At 36.8% G+C, this 27,596-nt stretch overlaps 1 protein-coding gene across 1 annotated transcript in view; it reads right to left on the bottom strand.

The window, feature by feature from the left end:
* LOC122816608 (pancreatic secretory granule membrane major glycoprotein GP2-like) overlaps window positions 1-27,596 on the bottom strand; it is a 262,678-nt gene that overhangs the window by 61,560 nt on the left and 173,522 nt on the right. The window contains exon 4 of the mRNA XM_044089515.1: window positions 11,391-11,620. Coding sequence (XP_043945450.1) covers window positions 11,391-11,620 — 230 coding nt within the window. The remainder of the gene's footprint in view (window positions 1-11,390; window positions 11,621-27,596) is intronic.

The raw sequence follows: 27,596 nt of genomic DNA, 5'->3' as shown, positions 1-27,596 counted from the left end.
TATTAAATGTTATAATTGTTTATATGTTAACTGCTTGCATAAGATTGTTATAATATTTATTTTGTATGTTAAAACTAATAAACTTGTTTAAAAAAAAAAAAAAAAGTCTCAGAAACAAAATCCCAGCACTGCACAGAGCTAATAGTAAAAGATATCACATACTTGGACCGGGAAGACATAGCAAGTCTAACTAGCAGACAAATGTAGCTCAAACTTCATGGTCATCACCTCTCCTATATTCCCAGATCACATATCTGAACCTACACCCCCCCCCCCCGTTTAATTTATCAAGGAAAAAGTCCTCAAGGCACTATCCAGAACCAAAAACAGTACTTCTACGGGGCCAGATAACATACTGGGCTGTCTGCTGATCAGCATGAAAATGACTTGTCAGACCACCTTTGAAGTTATACAATATCAGTCTGCAAACAGGCTTTGTGCTAGATGAATGGAGGACAGAAACAGTCATTCTCTTGCACAGAAAGGAAGCACAAATGGCCCTGGGTAATTATAGACTCATAAGCCTGACTTGTCTCATCTGTAAGGCTATGGAAAGGATCATTATGCATTTAATAAACAAAGGACATAGGTAACCTACAAACTCTTGACCCAAACCAGCTCAGAATCATCAAAGGCAGATTCTATTTGCTTAACCTGGTTGACTTCTTCAAGAAAGTTACTGAAGCAATGGATGAGCACAAGTCAGGACACATTACATATCTCAGTTTTTAATACTTTTAAATCATCAGTTATACTATATAAGACTTTTTCAGATCTATTAACAGGAGCTTGCAACATTACTTTCTATGAGAGTTTGTATTTTAATTCACTCCCTCCAGCATCAAACAGCATCAAGCTGCTCCTCACTGGATTTTCAGATATCTCAGTCCCAGATGTAACCCATCTCTGGGTGAGCCTCCTAAGTCTTACAGGAGATATCCTCAATAGGAACTCTCTACTAGGCCCAGGTAGTGAGACATCTGATTGGTAGCAGTGCACATAATGCATCAGAACCTTTATTCAGATTTATTATTTATGATTCAGTTTATTTTGTATTACCCAGGCTCAGATAACATAGCCCCTTGGTCTGTTCAACTTTGTAAGAAATCAATCACCCACTCTCTCACTCATGCCTCTGTTTAACTAATAAGATTATGCCTCAGATATGTTAAATGGCCATAGTCACTCCTATTCCAAAATTACCCAGGTCAGTTGTGGCTTGGCATTACTGTCTTATCTCACTACTTCCCATTTTAGGTAAAATACTATAAAATTTATCTGCAACCAAATTATCACCTGTTTATATCAATACCATCTTCTCTCCAGAAAACAACAAGGATTCTGGCTTGGATGCAGAACCATAACAGCTTTCTACTCCCTCATAGATGACATTGTGTCCAATATAGACAAAGGCAACCTGACAGGAGCTGTCTTCACTGACCTCACAAGTGCTTTTGATCTAACGTACCATAACGTACTATTTGTCAGGCTAACTGAAATAGGCATTAGAGACAATGCAAAACTTTGGTTTGTAGATTTTTTCACCAATAAATCCTTCAAGGGGAAAGTGGGCACTATCACATCTGAAACCTCTCCTCTTAAGAAAATTTAGAATTTTATGCGGAATCAACCATACTTAATGTGATGAGCCAATGGTTAAACTTCAAATATAGTTCTAATTGGAAAAATCTCCATGTAAGTATCTTATTATCTGACATAGATACAAATATTGGCAATAATATGTTCTCAGAAAATAAAAAAAAAATCTTCCTTGTTGTCAAAGAACATTTCTACAATACCAATAAGAATAAAAAACATTCTCTTTTCACTAATTATATATTAGATCATTTTAAAAAGATAAACAAAAATCATATGACAAAAAGCTTAATATTTTTAATATTTCCCATAGCATACACGAAGACATGTCTGGACTCTTTCAATGTATCTAAAATAAAAGTAATGGAAGAAAATGGCTTAGTTTTCTTGCACCGGTTTCTCTGCAATAATAATATCCATGAACCATGTTCTCTTATGGTCAGGTATAACATAAAGCACAACAACTGGTTGAACATACACATATTTACAGAATAGACAGTTAATGAATTCAAAAAATGCCATATCACCAGCACAACACCTTTACCTAAAATACTTTCTCTTCTTTGTGAAATAAACACTTTGCACGTTAAAAATATTCTATAATTGTCAAGTATATATAAATCTTTAAGAACCAATATGCAAATCTCAAAGGACTACTTATGGATTTTCACAGAGGGAATAAACAAATCCATTTTTTCAGATAGTGATAAAGAATTAGTATTTAAATCAGTTAGTAGCACAACATCATCCCCTTCTTGGAAAATCTTCACTTAGAAATACATCCATAGGAGCTTTACTATCCCACATAAGATGGACTTGATATAAAAAAATAGTGTTAATAAATGTTGGAGATGTGAGGAAATACTTTGTGCAGATTGGGTAATGTTTCTTACATGCAAAATAGTGACTCCATTTTGGACAGAGATCAGAAATGTCAGAAAAGCATTGTGATTGGACAAGTGTGAAATATCTGACTCATTATTACTGTTTAATGCACTGATACCAACACATATCCCCAAAATACAGGTGCACCTTCTTTGGTCCTTGCTTGCAATTGCAAGAAAAATCATTATGTCAAATTGGAAGTGTAAAAAAATCCTATCATTTACAAAATTTTTACTATTAGCTAAACTTGTATGTAATAGGGAGTTGCAAACTATTTCAGAAAGAACTGCTAAAATAACACATAAGAAATTAACTTGGTTGAAGCTTGAAAAACTACTAGATAAAATGTAATCGCAACAATCACATTATATCTGTTATGGACATTGGAAATAAAAAAAGAAAGGAGTTCACCAGGGCTCCATTTTATCCCCTGTGACATTTTTTGTATTTATCAACAAACTTCCATCTGATAAGCCTCAGATACCTTTAATAGGTTCATAGGTTCATACTAAGCTAATTGCTCTTGCGAGCCATTTTAAGCTCAGCCAATTACCTCTTGTGAGAATCAAACCCTGCACCTTGTGTTCATAAGGCAAACACCTTAACCATTAGGCCACCCTCCTACCCCACATGTCACATGTCATCTACAGGTCAAACAAATGGCACTGTATTATACAAACTCAGCTCCAAGATTATCTCCATTACACAAAAACAAAAGCAATGGTATTTTGAAAAAAAAAAAAAAAATAGAACACAAAGTGTCTTTAGTATTAAAAATGTTAACAGTACCACCACAGAAACTAACCCATCCCTTCAATCACACAATTTGGCTATACCAATCTCTTAACTTTAAATAACACATTCAAAACACACGCAAAAAGATCAGCACAATACTGTTGCGGGCAAACAAGCTTTCATTTCTTCTGTGAAAGCCAGCCAAAGCAGCCATAGGCAAAGGAATACTCCTCTCTCATCTTGAAAATGTATTACCCATAATATTTGCAGCCTGAAAGAAAAATATCACCACCTTGCAAACCATCTCCAATAAAATGTGTTGGTTTATTGCAAACTCCCTCATTAATGAACACCATTTCCTAACATTTGCTAAAGCTAAGCGACTCACATTATAAATGTAAGTCAAGCTCCTACTAAGATGACTAATTCACAAACTCTCCTGTGATATCTTCCTTCTCACTCATAAACGTTTGACTAAAACCCTCACATATATTCAAAGGGGTATTTCTCAATCTCAAACCACCCTACTAACTCCAAAAACTAAACATCATTGCACTGACCATGCATTCTCCATTCCAGCACTTAAACTATGGGACTCTATTCCTTTCTTAATCAGGGACATCCAAAAGTACTCATGCTTCGAACAACTGTTCAAAGAACACCTCTTCACCCAAACAAAATGCAGCTGCACTCACACAGGTCACCTTACATGAGCCCTACAGCTCTCTCACACCCCTTTCTCCCTGTTTCATCCTTCCTTAGCTCATCTTGTCATCCCCTCACTTACTGCCTCTCATTCATCCTGCGTCCCTCTTCTCTTTGCATCTTTCACACTTCCTCTCCTTTCTACTCTTGTTCCTCTGCATGCTTCTCTCATCATTTCTTCTCATGGTATCGTTTCATGCAACTGTTTGCCCCTGCCTCTTATAATCTCATAATACCTCTCTGTATAATGATATTCTGCTATTCCTGTAGCATAAACCATTGTTCATCCATGTTTTAACATCGCAGACTACTTAATGAATTAAATGTTGTAGCATATTTTTCATCTGTAAATATGTAATATTTTTGAGCATATCCTTATATTTGTAAATATGTTTTTTTTTTTCTTTCTCATGTGATCCTATTCATGGGACTGCACCTGCAAATGGTCCACTGAGATCAACGCACTACCCTGGTAAACAAATATAAATAAATGAATAGATACATACATACTACTTACATACATATATACATATATAAAATTCTCACCGCAGTTGATTACTTTCCCTACTTGATGGAGTGTGCAGTGCAATGACATCAGGATGTCACTACTTCCCCTTTTGCTGACTTCTAGCATGCAAGGCATTCAGCACTGATCTTCTCAACCTTCTTCAGTTATTGCCATTAATTATTACCCTGGATTAACTGGTCAGCACTCACACCAGAGGTGACAACATATTGGACCTGGTCATCACCAACATGGGTGACCGGTGTTCCACACCAGAGGTCAACCCCTCGCGGGTTAGATCTGACCATAAACAAATCACTTTGGATATCCACATTCAACCACCACCCCCGGACAAGAAAACCACCGAGAAAAACATTTCAAAAGCAAACTTCATGTTACTTAAGACCGAGGTGAAAAGTTACAAAGCCCCCATGCTAAAGGACAGCACTGTCCAAGCTGCAAAATCCTTTACTAATGCATTCTATGGGCACCTACAAGAATGCATGGATCGTGGCATCCCAAGCAAAATCAAGACTCACTCCTCCAAGAAAAGGAAACCAGTCCAGTGGACCCCTGCCATAAACAAGCTATACAATAGAAGGAGGAAACTAGTACAGAAAAGAGTAAAATCTCAAGAAGGGAAGACATCCCTAATCAGTATCAGCAAGAAACTAAGATTCCTCGTAAAATTGTCCAAGGTGAGCTTTGAAAGAAAAATTGCCAAGGACTCCAAAGATAACCACAAGGCATTCTTTAGCTATGTCAAGAATCTAAGTGGCAATGCTCAGATCTGTTCGCAGTTAATGCAGAATGGCACAAAATACACTGAACCAACTGATATTGCCAACATCCTGGCAGACAGGTTCAGTGGAAACTTCACCCCCCTCTCACCCCTAAAAGGGCCCATAACCATACAAGAAGAATGTAGAGCCCCTGAAATCACAGACACTCAGGTTAAAACAGCCCTCTCCAAAGCCAAAAACACAGTATCAGTGGGACTGGACGATGTCCCAGGTTGCATCCTACATGAGCTCAAAGATGAACTAAACCCTCACCTAAACACACTGTTCAAACTCAGCCTCTCCACAGGCTACGTACCCATAGAGTGGAGCACAGACACAGTTATTCCACTCCACAAAGGTGGAGCGACAACAGACCCCGGGAACTATCACCCTATAAGCCTGACTAGCTTGGTCTGCAAAGCTATGGAACTCATTAACAGAGACATTGGGAATCTCCAAACACTGGACCCTATCCAGTTCAGCTTTGTTAAGAGCAGATCATGCCTCCTAAACCTGGTGGACTTCTTTGAGTCAGTTACCAAGGTTATAGAAAAGGGAAAGGTGGTACACACAGCATACCTAGACCTCACAAAGGCCATCAACACCATTCCCCATTCTGGTATTATAGACAAGCTCACCAGCCTGAACATAAACCCCTATGTCACAAGATGGGTTGCCAATTGGCTCATGGACAGAACCCACATGGTGAGAGTTGCAGGTGCTAGGTCTGACTCTAAACCAGTTACAAGTGGTGTTCCCTAGAGCTCAGTCCTAGGACCTCTCCTGTTCAGCATATACTTCTCAGAGGTACAGGCAAGCACAGGAGGACTATGGCTGACCAAGTTCATAGACGACTGCAAACTAGGGGTTATAATTGACTGTCTGGCTGACACAGACATCCTCCAAAAGGGTGTCAATGAGACAGATACCTGGTGTCAAAATCATGGCCTCAAGCTAAATGCCAAAAAGTGCATAGTCATCCCCTTTGGAAAAAACAAAGTACACACAAACTACCACATAGGTGGCAGCCCCCTAAATATGGAAAACGTAATAAGGGATCTGGGGACCCAAGTAGATAGTAATCTCTCCTTTGATAATCACATTGCCAAAGTGGTTAAAAAATCCTTCTATGTGGCCCACCTAATCACAAAAGGGTTTGCATCAAGATCAAAAGAGGTTATTGTGCCCCTCTACTCATCACTCATCAGACCCATCATAGAGTACAACGCCCCATTTGGGATGTACCTTACAAGACACCTGCAACAGCTGGAAAGATCACTGAAGTACCTCACCAAGAGGATCAGTGGCCTCAAACAGATGCCCTATGCAGCTCGACTGAAGAAACTCCAGCTGTACTTGGTTGCATATTGCCGACTCAGAGGTGATCTGATCTCTTCCTTACATACAAGGCCATGTCCAACCCAGAATTGATGGACATGCTCCACCTAAAGAAAACCTTATCTCCTCAAGCCACATGCTCTAGGGATCTAAACCTCACTACAACAATAAATAGGACATGCAGGAGGGATAGATTCCTGTCCCAGAGACTTCCCATGCTTTGGAACAAGATCCCAATCTACATTAGGCAGAGCTCCTCGCTAACACTCTTCAAGAGAAACCTTGATGAGTGGATGGGAAACAGAAAGTTTACCCCGGGGATCACTTCCGTGGCTGTGCTGGACAGAGGCACACTGAACTAATCTAAGGGGGTGGCGAAAGCCAACACATTCTGCCTAGGCTTATAAATGCCTTCGGGCAGATAGCCTAGTACCTACCTATGAACCAAAAATGTTATGTTAGTTAGCCTTCCAATGTATCCTAGGAAATGGTTATCACCCATTATCATCACTAGATCTTAAGAAGGCCTGGGTACCAACAGTTAAAATATTACTTCCTTTCTCTTTTTATTTACTCTGTACAATGAATGATTTTGTAACTCGGAGTGAGTATAAAAAGTCCAAATATCTTGCTCAGCTTCTTCTTCTATAAGTTTAAGTACAGTTTCCTTTGCTGTGTTCCTTTGGGCCTTATTAAAATTTAGACTGCTGACCTTCTTTTATACATACACCAAAGAATACCAGTTGCTATCCCCACCTTATTTGGTTTTCCTTACCACCTTCCTTTATGATCCTGATTCAATGAACCTAATTTCTTTTGTAGAATATTCCTGTATTTAGGCTCAACAAGAATATCGTTAAGGTTCTCTTTGGGGTATTTTTGTCAATTAGTATACACAACCATTTCATTTTTTTCCTTCTTTATGTGACTCACTATCTGCTCTGAATGGCTGAATGTGACACTCCATACCTCTCAACCTCTTAGCTCAAGAAATCTAGACAAAGCTTGACATAACGGGGGAACAAAGTCCCAAAAATAGGGACATATTTTAATGTTAAATTTACAAACTTGAAAAGTTGCTGCAATAAATAGATTTGTATTGCCATGCATTTCTCTGAAGAATATGGAGTCTTAAACTCAAATGTATGTCATTATTTAGTGACTTCAATCCTCAGATCACCCCAGCAATTTGCTAGAAGAACACAGATTTTATGAAGAACAGAACAAAATATGAGGCAAAAATCTGAACATTCTGTGAAAATCAGGACAGTTGACAGGTATGTCACACTCTCAATGTCTTTCTTTTCTTTGGGTTGCTGTCCTTCTGCAAAGGGTTTTCTACTTTAACTTTTTCCATACTTAAAGCTTAAGGTTACCTAGCATCTTCCATTATTTGAGGTTTCTGTCTTACACTAACAGAAATGGGTCTAGCACTCTGACCAGATACTGTTCACTGCAATTTACTTGTAATTATTCTAATGATGTATTTCTGAATGTTACATTTTTATCATTCAAAGCATCTAGACACACCTTAGAATTCTCCATTTTTAGGGCTTTCTGCTTTTTCTCCTTTAGGTTGACGTTATAATACTGTGTAAGCTGCCCTGTTATAGATGTATGCTAACATATTTAACTAAATTATGTGAATTCTTCTTCTTTCTATATCCTTAGCTAAATTCTTGCACCTTTAGGCTTTTAGCCCTATGTTCCGATCTTTTTTGTATTCATACACTGTAATGTATGGGTCGGTGGTTGTTCCCACATTTTCACCAAGTTTGGTAGAGGGAAATATATGTAGGCCTATTCACTTGCTTGTTCTCCTCCATATTCCACTTCAAGGAGTCACTCAATAGGATTACTATTTTTCTGCCACTTCGACAGGTCTTTACAGTAAAAAGAACATTTGCCTGTTATCATGTATTGTGTTATATCATGTGCTACACAGCAAAACAAACTATCTTACCAAACCCTGTTTGTATTTCTGGCCAAGAAACATGATTCTATTTGCTTCATACCTCCATGAATGTCAAATACTTTAACAGCATTTGTTTAATTTACTGTACATACTAACCCATTATTAGCATGATCACACACTGGTATCATAGTATTTATAGTTTTTTGTCATTAGATTGACCTTAGCTATGTCCAGGCTTAACCCAGCTCATGTCCATGGCTAGTAAGAAGAGCAAAGACACTGATACAGCATCATACTGCTACTAGGGAATGTGTCCCGACCTCTGTCACACTGCTGTGAGTGCCACATGATCTGCCTTCAGGAGGTGCATGGACACTTCTGTGCAAGTGCAACCTCCCTTTCAGTAAATCTTTCCAATTCATAGAACACCCTAATATTGAGGTTTCCTACTAATGGGAACCTCAGCACAAAACATGGTCTCACTGGTAGAGCTCCATGTTTATACAGCAATCTGGGGCAGCAGTTAATGCTAAGTAGCCATATATTGTCCACTGGATATGCCAGTGGTTCTTGGTTTATACTGCTGAATTATTCCAAAAATCACTCATTGTATAAATTTTCACTGTTGGAGATAAAAGTCAACACTATCAAATGACAGCAGTGACAAATCCACTAGTATGGAAAAAGCCACAGTACAAGTAAGTTCAGTGAAGAAGTGTAGTCAGGGGAAGTGTTAGCGTGTGTGTGTGTGTGTGTGTGTGTGTGTGTGTGTGTGTGTGTGTGTGTGTGTGTGTGTGTGTGTGTGTGTGTGTGTGTGTGTGTGTGTGTGTGTAGATGTGTGTGCATGTCTGTAGGGGAGTGAGTGAATGAAGCTGCATCAATGGATGTGGAAGTGTTTCTCTGCCTGGGTTGTAGCATTAGGTAGGTAAGGAATCAATAGTCTGGATGTATTTGTTCATGCAGGTGTATATTAGATTATGCTTGTGGGTAATTGGATGTGTATTTCTGCAAGTGAGATCAGTTGTGTTAGGGGTAACTTGGTGATTATGTGTGTGTGTGTGTGTGTGTGTGTGTGTGTGTGTGTGTGTGTGTGTGTGTGTGTGTGTGTGTGTGTGTGTGTGTGTATGTGTGTGTGTGTGGTGAGGGAGTCTAGAGGAGTATCTTTGCAATGTGATGTATGGGCTGCTAGAGAGAACAATACTGCCATCTGATCTGGCAATGCTAGTATTATTACACCATTGTTGCTACTTTATTACACTGCCTGCATATTTTCAGACCATCCTTTGTCCATACCACCACCAAGTTACTTCCTCATGTTTTTTATTCCTGTTACTTCCATTCCAGATGTACACTCTTTTCAAAGTTATTGCATCTATGCTTCAGATAGGTCTTCAAATTTGCCTAAATCCCTTTCAATCCTTTCTATACTTCTAAGTGTATCAGCTATGTTACATAATTCATGATCTCAGCAAAAAAAAAAAAAACATATTGCTCCAAGATCTTCAGCAGTTTCATTTACAATTGCATTGAAAAGAATTGCCCAGTTTACTGCCATGCATACATCCATTTAATCAACTGGCAAGATAACATGTTAAATTTAGCAACAACTTTGTGTTTTGGATACACTGTTGAACATATTCTGTTTGTTTTACAAGTGCACTGTACTTAACACAAGTGTGTAATGTCTTGAGGTGCACCCAAAATTTAAAACTGTTACAAAAAAGACGTGCTTACTAAGATATATCTGTTTATATATATATATATATATATATATATATATATATATATATATATATTAGTATTATTAACAATATTTAATGAAATGTTTCAGTGGCTATACACTGGCTAAATTAGTAACTGATGTTGACAAAAATATTATTTGGTTTGTTATTGTATTTCTTATTATAATTTTACTTTAACAGGTGTGAAATCTGAATATATGAACAGAGGTCTGTAACTTATTATTTATAAGGCAAAAAAATCTGTCTGGTTACCACATTTATTATCTCAGATGTGCAAAATCACCCTTGCTGTAAAATGTTAGTAGTCTGCATTTGCTTTATACAGTCATATCAGAGAAGTGTCATTGGTTGTCATGTCTGAGTTTGTGTGTTTCTCTGTCTGTTGCACTGTTATTATATGAACAAGTACAGTTGTTACTGTTCTGGACATTGCTCTCACTTAGAGTTTATTATTCAAGTTACTCTTGTAAAGGGCATTTAGCTCAGTAGGACTTAATTGCCCCCAAAATAATACATGTGATATTGGTATATTTTCAGCAGAATCAGATAAAATGTTCCAAGAACATATTTCTTGACTTAGTAACAGCAATGAAAGAGGGTGGCAAAATGCCAGTGAGATGATGTGTTAATAAATAAGTCTTTAGTTGAGTACATAAACATAAATAGGGGACAGATAAATGAAACAGAATGCATAAAACAAAGGTAATAAATATTATTTTACTTGGAATTTAGTAGATGTACTCAGTTGCCTGTACCCATGGTCGGAGGAAATAAATAATGGTTGTATTCAAACTACGTATATGAAATAGCCTGGTTGTACTGAAACTAAATGATCAGAAACTCAGATGTTTAAATACAATCTGCAGCTGACAGAGTATGTCTGACAGGACTGTCTTATCTGTTTCAAAGTATAAACACATTCTCATTTACCTGATGGCAAAATTTGCTTACATAACCATGGGATGTTAATGATTCTCAAATAAGAAATTAAGAAATGCAATATAGTTACTTAGAATGCAGATTTTCGTAACCCTTCAAAGAGACTGAAGGGCGAATAGTTTCCAAATTTACTTAAACCATTGAATCTTCTTTAGATGATGGAACAGACAAAAAATACCAATTCAGTAACATAATCTGCAATCAAACAAGCATGTACAATTTTAAATCCCATAAAGTGATATACTTACTGAGATGACAGCAACACAGTTAGGGTCTGATGAAGTGAAATTATAATTGTAAGTAGCAATACCAGGCTCATTGGAGTATTCTTTGTAGAAACAATGATTTTGTTGTGTGTTTTCATTTGGGAGAAAAAATCCAAGCGCAATCATTCTACGGCCCAAACATTGTGAAATATTTACTGAAAATTGCAATGGATTACAGGAAATTGTCTGCTCCTTGAGTAAAGCTTTGAAATCTACAAGTACAGAAAACATTAGTAAGTCAGTAAAACAAGGATTGTGTCACCTGTAGTTTAGGAGGTAAACAAATTTGTACTCATATTCATGTGTTAAATGGACTTGATTTTGGTTCATTTCTTGGTTTATTTATTAGACAGACATGTTTTATTTGCTTTTACTGTATCTTAACACAAGTATGCACAAACATAAATAGACATGAACTTTATTTGCCATTTTAAATTATACTGTACAGACACACACACACACACACACACACACACACATACACACATGCATACACACACACACACACACACACACACACACACACACACACACACACACACACGTGAGTTTTACAGAAAAAAGCAGACATAGTAAATTCCAACAGCATACATCAAATATCAGTTTTAAGCAACATAATTATTTGCCAGTCTGTTTGATCAGAATATTGAACAAAATATGCTGCAACTATTTTAGGAAAAAAAGGAATGCATATTTCCATTCTGACAACAGAAATGACCATCTGCTTCCTCTAGTCTACCATTTTTCGCTGCTGGATAAGTTCAGTTCCACATAAAACAAACAGCAATTAAAATTTCTATACCTTCATATATAGTGCACTTATCTCGCCTATGCATTATTAATATTATCATATGTAACAGGTTTTGATTCTAAAACGTCATCAGTAAGGCCTTCCATTCATTCATCATCCTTTTAGTGAAAGAAATTCTTGCTGATGCTGATATTAACCCCCAAACTGTCCATCTTTTCTTTACAAAATGCATCTTCCTCTTCTTATACTCCTCATGTTTTTAACTGTAGTATCCATTTTTGCAACTTAATGGCTCAGTGGTTAACTCTCTGCCTAACAGCTTAAGGGTTGAAGCCTGAACTCTGGTTACTGTCTGTGTGATGTTTGCAAATTCTTCATATGTTTGCATGCATTTTCTCAGGGTAACCCAGTTTCCTCCCCAAAAATAATCAAGGTGATTGGCTGCTTTAAACTGCCTGTGATTTGTGGTTTTACCACAATGCATATATCCAATTGATAATTAATGTCTAGTAAATACAATATAAGGGCCAGAGAGGGACTAAATTACTTTAAGAGTTAACAGATCAAGAGGTAAAAACTAAATTAATGTGAACTACTTGGACTCCATTTACACCCATGAGATATATAAATCTGAGAAATAAATACTCTTTTGGGTGACAAAGTAGTGAACATTGCTTCCTCACATGACTTAGTACCTTGGTCTGATTCTTTTCACAGTGTTACCTCTGTGGTATCTACACACCTGCCTTGTGTACACATAGGTTTTATGTGGCCTTATCAGTTTCTTGTTAAATTCCAAATACGTGCAGTAAGTGGACACATGGCTTTTAAATTGTCCACAGATGTGCATGCACTGTGTATATGTGTATATCTTATGGTAGACTGATATCCTGTTTGGCATTACATTTCTCTCTTACAGCCACTGAAATGGTTAAACTCTAGCTAAACTAAATTTGATAGAATAAAACTAGTATATAGAGCATGAATGCCTTTTTTTTCAGGACTGCCATATATTTTAACTATTCTGATATGTCTTGTGTGGCTACTTCGAAAGACAAGGAACCACTTCTTTTTTGCTGTCATCTTACTGTGTCTTTATCCTACATATCATTTTGCATGTATGAGATGTCCTGCAATGCGAACAGCACATTAGATGGTGTATTCTTTCCAGCTGGCTTATAATGGAGGATAATATGTTGCTTTGTATTGCATATTATAGTATCTCACTGCACTTCATTGCTGTATTAACACATTGTGACTTTTCTTCACCTTAGATGATTACCCTACGTATACTCTTTAACTAAGTCATAGCTTATTGTTTCTTGTTAAACAATGTACTACTAGTTCCCTGGGTTACTCTTTCCTCTGTGCATAATTTTGTATTTCTTTCTCAACACATCTGGTTGATCTATTAATGGTATTAAATATGCCCTTGTAGACCAACTCCTTAAACCGACTAACTTATGTTTATCTAGTGGTTTTGTCCCTGATGAGTAGTGTACAGCAGTGTTGATGTCCTTTCCTAAGGGGGACCTAATTACTGACTCAGGTAATTACAGTCAAATCAGTCTTACAAATCTCATCTGCAAAGCCAGGGAACTTACTATAACTGACCACATAAAATAAAATATCCAAAATCTATGTATTTATTTTTTATTTTACATTTGTTGAATAAATCCTGAATACTTAATCTGGTAAACTTCTTTAAAAGGGTTTTGGAGGCTGTAGACAATGTTCATGCAGTACACGTGGAATGTCTTGCCTGGCCAAGGCCTTTGATACCATTTCCCATACAAGCATCATTTAGAGGCCAAGCTGTTTAGAAATTGACCTGTTGAGCCATTTTAAGGCTAACCAATTTCCTCTTCAAAGGTGAGAATCAAACCTTGTGCCTTGTGTTTGCAGGTAAACACTTTAACTATTATGTCAACCACTATGTGAACAGCTAGGTTGACATTTGTCAGATCATGAACTCTACATTTTGTGGAGTGATAATCAGATCTCTCTGTTCTTTAATATCTGTTAGGCAGTCATTGTTGCATATTAATATGATACAGTCTTTGCTACAAGATTGGATTGCAATGAATTGCTGTATTTATTTAAACACTGTTCCACTCTCTGGCAGCTGGCACAGAACACGAAAGCTCCAACTTGTTATTCAACTGCTTTCTGGGTTAAGGGTATGGGGATTGAATCTTTCCACCTACATTTACCTACTATGTGACATTGAATAAGTCATTTAACCAGATAGTGCTATCGGGGAAATAAGAATTTGGGCTAGGCTCCTTAATGGTCTCCTGGTAATGCAATATAGGCAGTTTAGTTTTCAAGAGTAGCTGGCAGTACATATGTAGATGAAGTACTGACATGCAAAATTGTTTGCCACAACAATTTCTACATTAGAAATAGTTATCTTTGATGTAGAATTTTTACATTTATTTCTGAAGATTGTTCATACTGAACTTGGCAAATATGTTTAGGTGGTTAATGTTTATTATGCTTTCATCAGAAATTATTTTCCATTTAATACAATTTAATGCAGTTCATCCAAAGCTGCCAATAAAGTACATTAGTTTATTGCTTCATAACCATAAGAGGTACACAGTCAATAAAATGGCTATAATTGCTGATGGAGGTGGAAGGCAATCTGTGGATGAAAGTACCTTATGCCCTTATCATCATTGTTAAACAGTCTTTAATCTGGTTTTGCAGGGTTGGCATGTATGTGTGAATTAGATTGAAATATTTTACTGTGGCTTCAGTGTGTTTGTATGAAACAAATTTGAAATATGTTACTTTGGCCATTATTATGATTATTTTTATATATTTTGTGATATATTTCTTGATGCATGCATCTGAGTAGAATGTAATCAACAATTTAGCTATAACTTCTGGATTTGGGCGATGTCTGTAGGTATAAATGAGTGACTTTGTTGAGCTGATAAAATTAAAATGCCATCGATCTGTCTTTGCAGAACTATTTTTTAAGCAAATTTGAATAATTTACCTTTGCCATTTTATCAGTTTTATTTTTATTGTTATTATGTCTGTTTAAAAATATTTGTAATATGTTGGAGCTTGCCTGCCGTGCCTCAGTTGAAAGTTTTTTTTTGGCTAAACCTAGACAGCCAAATCTGGAAAACAAAATTAAATTAAAATCAAGAAAATAAAAGTAATCTGTATATAGTTAATAAAGTGTCTAAAATGATGATGAATATTGGTGGATTATAATGACAACAGGTTGAGTGATCTTTATGTAGAAATGTTCTGAAACAGGTACTTTTGTCATTATTAATATATTTTGCTTCGGGTCTATATTATATCCTCGTACACTTAAAAAAAGTGAATGCTGATTGATCGAACTTATTTTTGCGAAACTGCAAAATATCGAAGCAGCAGAAACTCAAATTTTTTCCTAGGGAAAGAATTTGGTTGTCCATTTCTGTTGCTTCGGTATTTTCAGTGTTATGGTGGAAAGTTACCGGTCAGATTCAGGTAAGTGTGCGATTGTGTGGATGTGAGTGTTAGGGTGATTTAGGTGAGTTAGGGTTAGGGCTTGGGTTAGGTATGTGTGCGATTGAGTGGACATGAGGGTTAGGGCAGATTTAAGTGAGTTAGGGTTAGGGAACCGGTGAGGTGAGTGTGCGATAGTGACGGACCTTAAGGTTAGGGTTTGGGTTAAGGTAAGTGGGTAGTTAGTGGTGTGTGCATAGTTTAGTGTAGGGTTAGGTATCAGATTTTAGTTGTATGTTTGTGGATTTCTGTTTGTTTGGTGTGCTTGTGTTGTATGTGTTTTGGATCAGCGATTTTTTTCCCTGGGAAAAAAAATCGCTGATCTGACAGTTCGAGATTGTAAGCTTTCGCTTAAATTAGGTCGATCAATCAGCGTTCGCTTTTTTAAGCGTTCGGTGATATAATATAGACCCTTTTGCTTCACTGCTTACTAGAAATATGTTTAAAACTGCAAATGTAAAACATACTCTAATCAGGAAGTTGAATTCAAAAGAACACAGGCATTTATGCATGGTCCTAAAAAAATGTGTGTGTTTTTAGGGGTAAAGGCAACATTTTTTAAACAGTTTGGGGCCCAAAGTACCCTAAATCTGCCATATGAATGGGGCCAACAGCATCACTGATGCTGGGATGTCTCTTTGTTGGTCTTTACTTCTTATATCTCCATGCAGGGAGGCAAGACCTCTGGCTAGCAGAGTTTGAAAATGATTGCAAATGGGAGGTATTTGTTACATCACCGTATGGTTTGCAAAGCCACAAACCTTCCAGAATCAACTCTTCCTAGTAAATTCTTTATGTATTAAATGGGCTCAAACTAAATGTGAAAAAGCAATATCATCACTTTTGGTAGACAACCCCTCCTCTCATCATACAGTATAGATAGCACATCACTATCAAATGAAAATGTTGTCGGGGACGTAGGGACTTGTGTTGATAACTCCCTCTCATTTCACAACTGTGTGAGAATGGCTGTCAGAAAATATTCTTTGCTTAGCACAGCTTTTTGCCAAAGGGATATATTTAAGGTCTAAAGGGGTAACCACTCCCCTAAACTCACCAATCACACCAGTTTTGAGCACAATTACCATAGTTTATTTTTGATGCTATTTCTTTTTGTCTTACACTTCTTTGTAAATTGTAAATATACTATTACTGTTCTAGTATTTTTTTTTATTTTTTTGCTATGGAAACTATATTGTTGCCACTATTTTCACCTATAATTGTTGTATTTTTGTATGCTTACATTTTGTGGAGATTTTCTTCTTAGGACTCTACTGAAAAGGGTCTCAATATGACTCATCCAGGCTATCCTTGTTACCAAAGAAAATGAATAAATAAATGCAAAATGCCTTCTTTGGGATGTATCTTACTAAATATAGCAAATAATTAAAAATGACCCAAAGATTCCTAACAATTAAAAATATCCCAAAGATTCCTTACCAGAAAAATCACACCCTTAAAATCCCTGAACTATCAAGACAGGCTGGAAGTTTGAGACTTTTATTCAGCATCATACAGACATTTAAGGGGAAAGCTCACTCTTGCTCATTCCAACATTAGAGACCCAGTTGTGCTGGGCATCCTGCATCTCTGCAAGTCCGATGGTTTTACCAATAGTAGAATCAAGGGCTTAAATTTTCAGCAACAGATAAAAAATTGTGAAGGGATAGGTTAATAACCACTCTGGACTAAAACTTCCCCCTGCATTTTAAGCAGTGTGACTCAATACCCTCCTTTAAATATAACCTACATGACTGGGTGGGTATTCATAAATTTACTCCAGGACTGATTTTTATGGCCATCCTGGAGAAAGGAGGTGTGGCCTGAGGGAGGATAATGGCAAGGTGCAAATGTTAAATTATTAAGAGGGCCACTGGAGGCAGTTGTAGGTGACTTGGGTCTTTGAGCAACAGTCAATAAACAGGATGGTGTTTGTAAAAATTCATTATCCACTCTTCCTAAATGGTCACATTGCTATTGAATCATATTCACCTTGGTAGTTAGTTCTTGTACTAGCTGTGCTAAAAGTCCCACACTTTGATTTATTCTCTCTACTTCATCCAGTTCTACCCTCAGTCTAGCCATAACTATGATCCATGACACAACAAACTAGATAACTGAAAAGAACACAAACAGACAAAACTGATAAAACTTGTCACAGCAAGCCAATCCAAAGGTAAATCCAAATGAACACAGTAGAGTCTTCCACAATTAAAACAACAAAGGATTTACACTTAAACATCACCTTCTGTCCAGACACGTAACATCTGGAATACCCATAAAGGTACCTTATTAAAATGATAATCAGATGCAATTCAAAGCAGACATATAGACCCACATATGCTGAGACACTTAAATGTAACCTTCCTAAACTGCAAAGACCTCCTAGATGAAGTACACATAATAAATACCCTCACTAGCCCCAAATGCACTCTTATAAAACAACACCCAAATCAACCCATACAGCCAAATTTCATGGAGCCTATAGTTCAAAGTCCATAAGGCAAGCCACCACACAACCCAACATTCTGGTCATTGGAGAATACATTGTGAGACACACTGATGTCCCTCTCAGTAGCTTGAATAAGGAGAAGGTCACTGCCAGTTGCTTATCACAGGCTAGGATCCACCACATTGCGTACGCACTCAGGCCATTGGACCACAAGTACCAGTATGACTCAGTCATAATCCTTGTGCGTGTAAACAACCTGAGATTTAAGTCCCTAGACTATATGAAGGGAGACATCTTGGAGCTCTCAGAATATGTGTTCAAGGCTGGTCAGAGCCTAGCACTGAGCAGCATTTTACCTTCTCCAAAGATGATGCCACAATACAAACAAAAGATGACTGAATTTAATAATTGGCATAATTTCAGGTGTCATTCTAAGGAGAAGCAATATTTGTCAGCTTAGAAAGAGATGGTAAACAAACCATGCTGCTTTGCCAGCAATGGTCTGTACCTCTTCAATCTAGACTTTCAGATATTAGTTAAAACACTGTCTGCCCCATAGTGCATTTTTTAAACAATGCCAGACTGAAAGTACTTCCAACATAGCAAATCTAAATCAAGAAAATCTCAGTGCTAGGAGTCTAAGCAAAAAACTCCACTCCATAGAAACTCTCTTCACCCTAGAGAATGCTGACATCTGTGCAGTCACTAAGACATGGTTTAAAGCCACTGAGAACACACCAGCAGTGCAAGGTTATAATGCCTTCCACACATTTAGACCAGCTACTACACCAACAGGGACTATAGGTGAAGGTGTCTTGATCCACACCAAAAATAAATATATCTCAAGGCTGGTCGAACAGGATGATGCACCTGAGCTGCACTATGTTCAAATCACCATAGCAAAAATCCAGTACCACTTCCTTGCAAGCTATATGTCCCCCCTCTATCACCCAGAAAACCAATACCATGTATTTAAACTTATTGGAAACACTCACCATCCAATTCAGTACTATATTCATAGGAGACTTTAATTACCTCACTGTTAACTGGGAATCCTATATGATACTAAACATCCATGCACAGACATTCCTAGATTTTGTAAACACAAACTCCATAGACCATATTGTCAATGCACCAACCAGAGGTTCAATCATACTCGATTTGGTCCTCACTGATATGGGAGAGTGTTACACACCCATTAGTGTGATGTCTTCCCTAGTAATTTCAGACTACAAAATGGTCCTCTTTGAAGAAAAATAAAACCTGCACCACCAGCTAACCCTGGAATATTCAGGAACTACTCTATGGGTAACTTCCAGTTATTTAGTGATAACCTGGCAAAATTTCAAGCACTTGTAAACCCTGAAAACACTGCTGCCTATGCAGAACTCTTCAAAAAAACCCTATACAAGCCTGTTAATAGCTGCATAGAGGCAGCTGTACCCACCAGTAAGGAAGAAGTACTGAACTAACTCAAAAAACAAGCAACCGTGGTGGAATCACAAAATCAGTATGCTGTATAACAGAAAAAAGAAAATCATGGCAAAAATTAGGAAATGCAGCACCCAGCAGGATAAAAGCACTCTCATCAAAATAAACAAACAATGCAGAAGTCAAATAAAGTCTTCAAAAGCCAAATTTGAAGTCACTTTGGCCTCCCAGGCCAAGGACAACCACAAGGCATTATTTAGCTATGTCAGCAGCCTCAAAGGAATACACAATAGTGTGCAGAGCTCATGGTAAATGGAGCCACATATACTAAGCAATAAGATATAGCAAACCTACTGGACAATAAATTCACCTCCAACTTTACCCATCTCTCCCCCTCAACTTTCCCTCAGGAAATAACATTGATTATAACTTCCCCTGCTATCACTAGGGAACAGGTCTTTAATGCACTGTCTAAGGCCAAAAACACTGCATCAATGGTCCTAGACAATATCCCAGGATGTCTTCTAAATAGCATGAAATATGACCTATCAGGGCCTCTGACATTACTATTTAACTGCAGCCTCCAAACAGGCTTTGTGCCTCATGAATGGAGAACAGGAACAGTGATCCCTCTACACAAAGGTGGGCCATCTACAGACCCTGGAAACTACACACCCATATGTCTCACTAGTCTTATATGCAAGCCATGGAAAAAGTTATCATGGGAATGATCAATAATTATATTGCAAACCTCCAGACACTGAACCCAACCCAGTTTGGTTTTGGAAAGGGCAGGTCATGCCTACTCAACATGGTGGATGTCTTTGAGAAGGTCACCTAAGCAATGGATGAGGGCAAAATGGTTCACACTGCCTACCTTGACCTTCAAGGCATTTGACACAATACCCCACTGGGGCATTGTTGACAAACTCAGGAAGTTAGGCACAAACCTGTATGTCACCTGATGGATAGCCAACTGGCTCACATTCAAGACAAGACCCAGGAAGTTAGAATTTGGGAGTCCACCTCTACAAAGAGGCCAGTCACAAGTGGAGTCCCTCAGGTATTGGTCCTTGGACCACTCCTTTTTGGCATTTATTTCTCTGAAGTCAAGGCCAGTGTCAATTGTCTCTGGCTGATTAAGTCTGCAGATGCTTGCAAATTAGGAGTTCTCATTGAATCTGACACTGACAGAAAGGTTTTCCAGGAGGGGCTGACACAGACAAACAACTGGTGTCAGAGCCATGAACTAAAACTAAATTCCAAGAAATGCATATTAGTATCCTTTGGGAAGTCATCCATCCCTGGTAACTATTATGATGGCAACACACCCATTAGAGTTGGCCCAGTAGTCATGGACTTCGGCACACGCATAGAGAGTAATCTAGCCTTTGACCATCACATGTCTACAACAGTAAGGAAATCATTCTATGTTGCTCAACTTACAAACAAAGACATGGAATCTAGGTCCAAAGAAGTCATTGTTCCATTGTATGTGGCATTCATCAGACCTATCATTGAGTACAATGTCCCATTTGGTATGTACCTATTCAGGCATATCCAGCAATCGAAATGTCCACAGAGGTTCCTCACTAAAAGAATGCAGAGCATAAGTAAAATGTCCTATGCAGATTGCCTCAAGTCCCTATTCCTGTATTATGTCTCTTAGAGACTGTTAAGGGGAGAGCTATGCCTGGCATACAGGGCATTGTCAGACCCTACTATGATGGATCTCCTTCATATCCACAAAACAAACAGCACCAGAATTATCAATTCTAAAGACTTAAACCTTGCCTGTAATATAAATAGAACCTGCTGGAGACACAGGTATGTATCTCACAGACTATCATTCCTTGGAACAGGCTCCCCATCCATGTGAAGCAGAGTTCCTCCCTACCTCAGTTCAAGTGTAACTTGGACAATTAGATGGGAATAAGAAATTCATCCCTGGTGTGGGACCTATGTCTCTAATGGACTCAGGCCCCTGATTGTAAATTTTCAATCTCCCAAGCCCCTGCTTACACTTATCATGGTTATGAGAACTTGTCAGAGATTTGGGATGCATGGCTAGGCTTAAAAAGGGCCTTGTGATCATTAGCCTAGTAAGCATCTCTGAGCGTATGAACCTATGATACAAGGCCTAAACAATATGTCCTAAATCAATCAGCCCAAATCCCTGCTACTATACTTGGTATTCTACAAACTAATAAGAGGTGATGTGTCTGGCATACAATACATCCTCTGACCTATTTTTGATGGATCTACTGAACACCATCAAGTCAAATGGCTTCAAATGTATTCTATCTAGGGATCTGCACCTCTTCTGCAACATCAACAGAATAGTCTACAGGGACAAATATATCTCACTAAAACAGATTCCCCATTTGCATAAAACAAAGCTCATCCCTGTCTATATTCAGTCACAACTTGGATCAATGGATGTGTAATAGGAAATTTAACCCACAACTGCCCCCATACTATTAATGGACAAAGGCAGCTCCTAAATACTTTATCCCAGGCATGAATTCCCTCAAATTATCTATGGTATCATCCCAGTTACTCTCATTTGGGGTAATAAATAATTATCAACATGGGAAGAATAGGGCCAATCTAACACCAAATGGGATAGTTTAGATCAAACACCAAAAGGGAAATTGGCTAGGATTAAAATGGTCTGCAAGTGCAGCTAGCCTAGTACTTATCCATGCACATTAATGTGTATGATTTATCCACTGACATTATTTATCGCTGTACATTGTGAATTACCATACTAAATGTCATAGTAAAATTCATACAGCTCCTCTTTGCCTACTAGCACAGTTATCTAGGTGTTCATTTTTGATCACTGCTGCAATAGTCTTAATTATATAGGTTATATCTTACATAGTAATAAACAAGTATATAAGTGTTCCCAATGAAGCAAATACCTCTTGGCGTGTAAATAATATAAAAGATGTTAATCCAAGTGAAATAGCAAAGAGGTAACCAAGGTATAGCAGTAAATCCAACATGCAATGTATGCACCGTATTCATAGGAGACGTAGAAAAAACGTTAAAGTCTATATAGGAAAAACAATACCGGCTTTATTAAACATGTAAGGTAAGCGCTTTCACATAAGCTTCATCAGGCCGTTAAAATTTAAAAAAACATTTCCTGTTCTTATATATGTATCACGTTTCAAACTCATTAAACAATTACACATTTAAAGAAGAATCACTCATTTAAAGCAAAATTCCACCCTATTGGCATGTGCATACAGTGCTATCGAAAACCTTATTAAAACAATGCATCTGACTCACATTTTCATTCTTCCTTCCTTAATCCATATTCATATATATTATATGTATTAAATATGTGTTGTATAAAAGATAAAACTTTACAACTGATTAAAATTTATTGTATTAGATGTATCATAACAACCTTTCCTATTCACGCTTCGTAAATCAGAAGCGCGAAATAGCTGCACTAATACTCGGCTTCTATTTAAATACAAATCTATTAAAATTATAAAAATAAATTTAAATATATGGAAATAGAGATGAGTAGAATTATGCTTATATCCAGTTCTTTCTCAACATATTATAACAATAGAACTAGGCATAGCATAACTTCTCCTGTCACATTCAAATTGCCTATCTGGCTATCTCGGAAGCACAAATAACTATATATGTGTGTACTCAGTATACGCTTATATAATTAAACTATTCATAGTCCCCATACTTCATGTTCTTTCCAATATACTAATCAACCTCGTATATCTTGAAATATACATTTACCTTAAAATATGTACATACTCCTACATTCATTACTGCAGTAGTTGTTCCTTACTGCAGATACAAACTTATATGTCATACTGATAAAGAGTACTACAATATTTAAAAACTTTTTTTAAAAAGGGAGTATGCATCTATTATATTGCTCATACATTTCATTTAGGCTGAAGGAATCATTGTATTCCTGCTCTACTTTATCCTTTCATAAAAATGCAATAGTCTAATTATAAAAAGTAGAAATATATAGTAGAAATATATCTAGCGCTGTGCCTTCTTATCAACAAATCATAAATTATGCATCACATTCAAATACTAATCTTCATCCTATTGGATATGATGATTATGTATTATATATATAATTATATAAATATATTATGTTGTATTTGTTATATTACAATAGTCCCTTACTTTCTCTTAAAATTGTTTACAAAATAGAGATCATCTTATAGAGTCTCTATCATTACTTATTAACTAAAATGAGGGAGCATTATTCAAATATAGCAAATAACTTTAATTACTTATTCAAACGTCTGGGTCTAAGGTTAGGTTTAATAGAAGCTCTTTCATTAAGGCCCTTACCTTTGTCTGCCCTTAATCTAATGATCCAACTAATTTCTTTCTTTTCAGTATTATTACGTATATTCCCTTCTCTTATAATTGGGATTATATGATCTATAACCATAAACCGAAATGTATGTTCATGTCCTTTAACCATGATATGTTTTGCAAGAACATTAAACTTATAACCTGTCCTGATAGCGTATAAACGTTCCCTAATCCTAGTGCGGAATATCTTATCGGTCTTTCCAAAATAAAACGACTGGCATTTCTGACAGGTAGCCAAGTATACCACGTGTTCTGTTTCACAGTTAGCTGATACATAAAATTGATGACAATGTCCTGTATCTGGGTGTACATAGCTATCCCCTGGCTCAATATATATACAATAATTGTATCTCCCACAGGAATGAGTACCTGTATAAGATAAATTTTTAGCTCTAGTGGTAGAATAACACAGCAAATTTTTGAGATTTGGCTTATTCTTATTCTGAAATCTCGGTGTCTCACCAACTATGTGCTTTATTTCCTTATCACTAGTTAGTATTCACCAATGTCTACTGATAATGTCCATTATATCCTTATGGTGCTGCGGTAGCGCTGTCGCCTCACAGTTAGAAGTTGCCCATTCGATTCTCAGTTAGAGCGTCTTCTGTGTAGCGACATGCATGAATGGGAGTTCCTTCATTGAAGGTTCTGCATTAGACCTGCAAGACAGCACGTAAAAATCTACTGCCAATCATTAGCGGACCGGAGTTCTGCTGTGGCAACCCCTAACCAGGAAATGCCGAAAGAAACAAACATCCATTGTGTAATACATAGGTATTTTTAACTTTAATTCAATGTTTTTGTACTGACTGGAGTAATCAACTGAGTGTGAATAATAAGGGGCCGCTCTACTCTGCCTCAACTGATCTAGGTCCAGCAAACCTGTTGCAATCTCTGTTTCTCTATACCCTCATTGCAACAATCTATATTTGAACATATTGATTTCCTGTTGATATCCTTCTTCAGTAACATTTAATGTTGATATTCTCATGCTTTGTCCTTTAATAATGCTACTAAAGATATATGATGGGTGCATGCTACGTCGATGTAAATAAGTATTTCTATAGCATGCATTTCTATAACCTCCTGTATTGACATGAGTGTGCATGACTCTCTCTACGAAGACATCAAGATATTCTATTCTTGTATCTGAATAATTTGACATAAATTTCAAGTATGTGGTCAAATTGTTCATTAATGTAATATATTCTTGCAGTTCCAATACAGTGCCTTCCCATACAAAAAAGACATCATCTACAAAACATCTATAGAAACAAATATGTTCATGATGATCCACATTCTTGAACAGCTCTTCCTCTTCCCACATAGCTAGAAACATATTGGCATAACCATTAGCACATGATGTGCCCATAGCCACTCCATCACATTGGATATACATTGTATCCTCATAGATAAACACATTATTTTCCAATACAATTTCCAAAAACATAGTAATTAAATCTATCTTCTGTGCAGTGTATAAACTGTGTCTAATCAAATATTTCTTAATAGTATTAATTCCTAAGGTATTTGGAATAACAGTAAATAGTGATTGCACATCTAAAGTCAAAAATAACATATTGGAATTCATTTCAACTGACCTAAAAAACTGATATAAATCTGATAGGAACTGCTTAGTATCTTTAAGAATATGCTCATTTCCATCTGTTATAGGTCGGAGATGCTTCTCAACATAGTTGGAGAATGGCTCTGTACTCCATCCCCCTCCACAGACTATAGGTCTCATAGGAGGATTTGTACTATTTTTATGTATTTTAGGTATTCCTTGAATGCTTGGTATCATTCGATACTCTATTAGTAAAAATTCTGCTAGGTCCTTATCTAGTATATAACTATTAGTCAGTTCCTTAATTGCACAGTGTATATTGAATTTAATGTTATCCAGTTCCTGTTTGGATATTGTATTATAATACTTATCATTTTTAAGCATTTCTTTCATTCTTTCATTGTATTATTGTACTGTATTCTATCCATAATTACTAACAGACCCCCTTTGTCTGCTGGTCTGAATACAATGGTATTATCTTGTCTCAATCTTTGTAGAGCTCTCCTTTCATGATAATTTAAATTATACTATCCTCTCCTCATATTTCTACATTCAGAAAGATCTCTGTTAAAATTTTCATATATATCATCCTCTACTAAGTTATAAAAAGCTTCAACTAGGGGGTGGTTATGTGGTGTATACTCACTCAATTTTTTAAACTGTTGCTGATAACTGATGTTATCATTACTATATTGATATTTTAACATGATAATTCCTTGTAAATAATTTAATATCTGTTAACACATCTGTAATTTGGCTATAACTAGTAGGAATAAAGGTTAAACCTCTATTCAACACAGTAGTCTCATAGTAATCCAATCTTTTATGTGAAATGTTCCAGATCAGTCAGTTTTCATCTGATTCCACATTTTCTTCAAAGTTTGTGGCAGTCTTCTCTCTTCTGATAGTTTCCATTTCTGGCATCCTCGGCTTATCGAGCGATCTCTCCTGACCCCCTTCGCCATAGCAATGGGAAGAGGGAATTGCGGAAAAATGTTTCATGATGTCGTTCATTGTCCATTCTCTGTATATGTCCTCTAACTTGGTTATTTTTAAGGCATACCGATGTTGAGGGCATGACCTGCTCAGATGTAACATCATAGGTTTCATTACGATTATCAGTTTGATTTAGAATGTTCCCAGTTAACAAATTATGAACGGATGCTACTATATCAGCTGGATCAACAACCTGTGTAACAGGGTTCAGTCTATCAGTTTCAACATGTTGGTTATTATCTTGTTCAACATGTTGGTTATTATCTTTAATTCCATTCACATTATTCCTTCTCTTTTCTTTTTGTAATATCTGAGCATTATTGGATATATTGCCATTCATCATTGGTCTATCTCTAGAATCATATTCAGTTCTAAGCCAAGTAAAAACTTGGCTGGTTTGGAAATCCTGAGTATCTCTATTTATTTTATTTCTTTTATATTGTAGCAACCATCATTCGTATACTAAGGCATCATCTATGACGTTAGATACTGCTTTATTTACTAACACTTCGGGATAGTTCATATACAATTCTTGTTGTTGACTAATAATGGAGATAATTAATTCATCTTCCACTGGTCTGAAAAAGTCTAATATCAGCTGAATATAGTTCTACGACTACACTCAGTCAACATGCAACATGTAGTCGTAGATTATAATAGGAGTGTGGGTTTCTGATAAATCATTGAAGACTGAAGTCACTGAACAAAGAAAAATATTTGAGTTTCAGGCTTTGTATAATTTAAAAATGCATTCCAGTGCAAAAAAAATGTTATTCTAGCAACTTTCTACATATATAAGAGCATTATTTAAAACCTGTCACTGATTTTGGGATTTTGTTCTAATTTGTTTTTCTGTGTCCCAACCTCTTATACTAAGAAGTTGAGAGGTATTATTTTTTAGCACATTTGGATATGGCATAGACAGCAAAGTGGTATAACATGGTGGATAGTGGGGTTGTCCCCTGGTGCCTAGATGAAGTGTGCTTTTTCATACTTTCTATGAGTGGAAGAAATAACACAAAAAATAAAAAGATTGACAGATAGGGTTTGCATAACTTCTATTTTTAAAAAATAAAGGGGATGTTGACAGCAGTGGAA

Source organism: Protopterus annectens, chromosome 1.part1 (genome assembly GCF_019279795.1).
Source record: "Protopterus annectens isolate FY-2018-M chromosome 1.part1, PAN1.0, whole genome shotgun sequence".
Lineage (NCBI taxonomy): Eukaryota > Metazoa > Chordata > Ceratodontiformes > Protopteridae > Protopterus > Protopterus annectens.
This window is presented reverse-complemented; position numbering and strand designations above follow the sequence as displayed.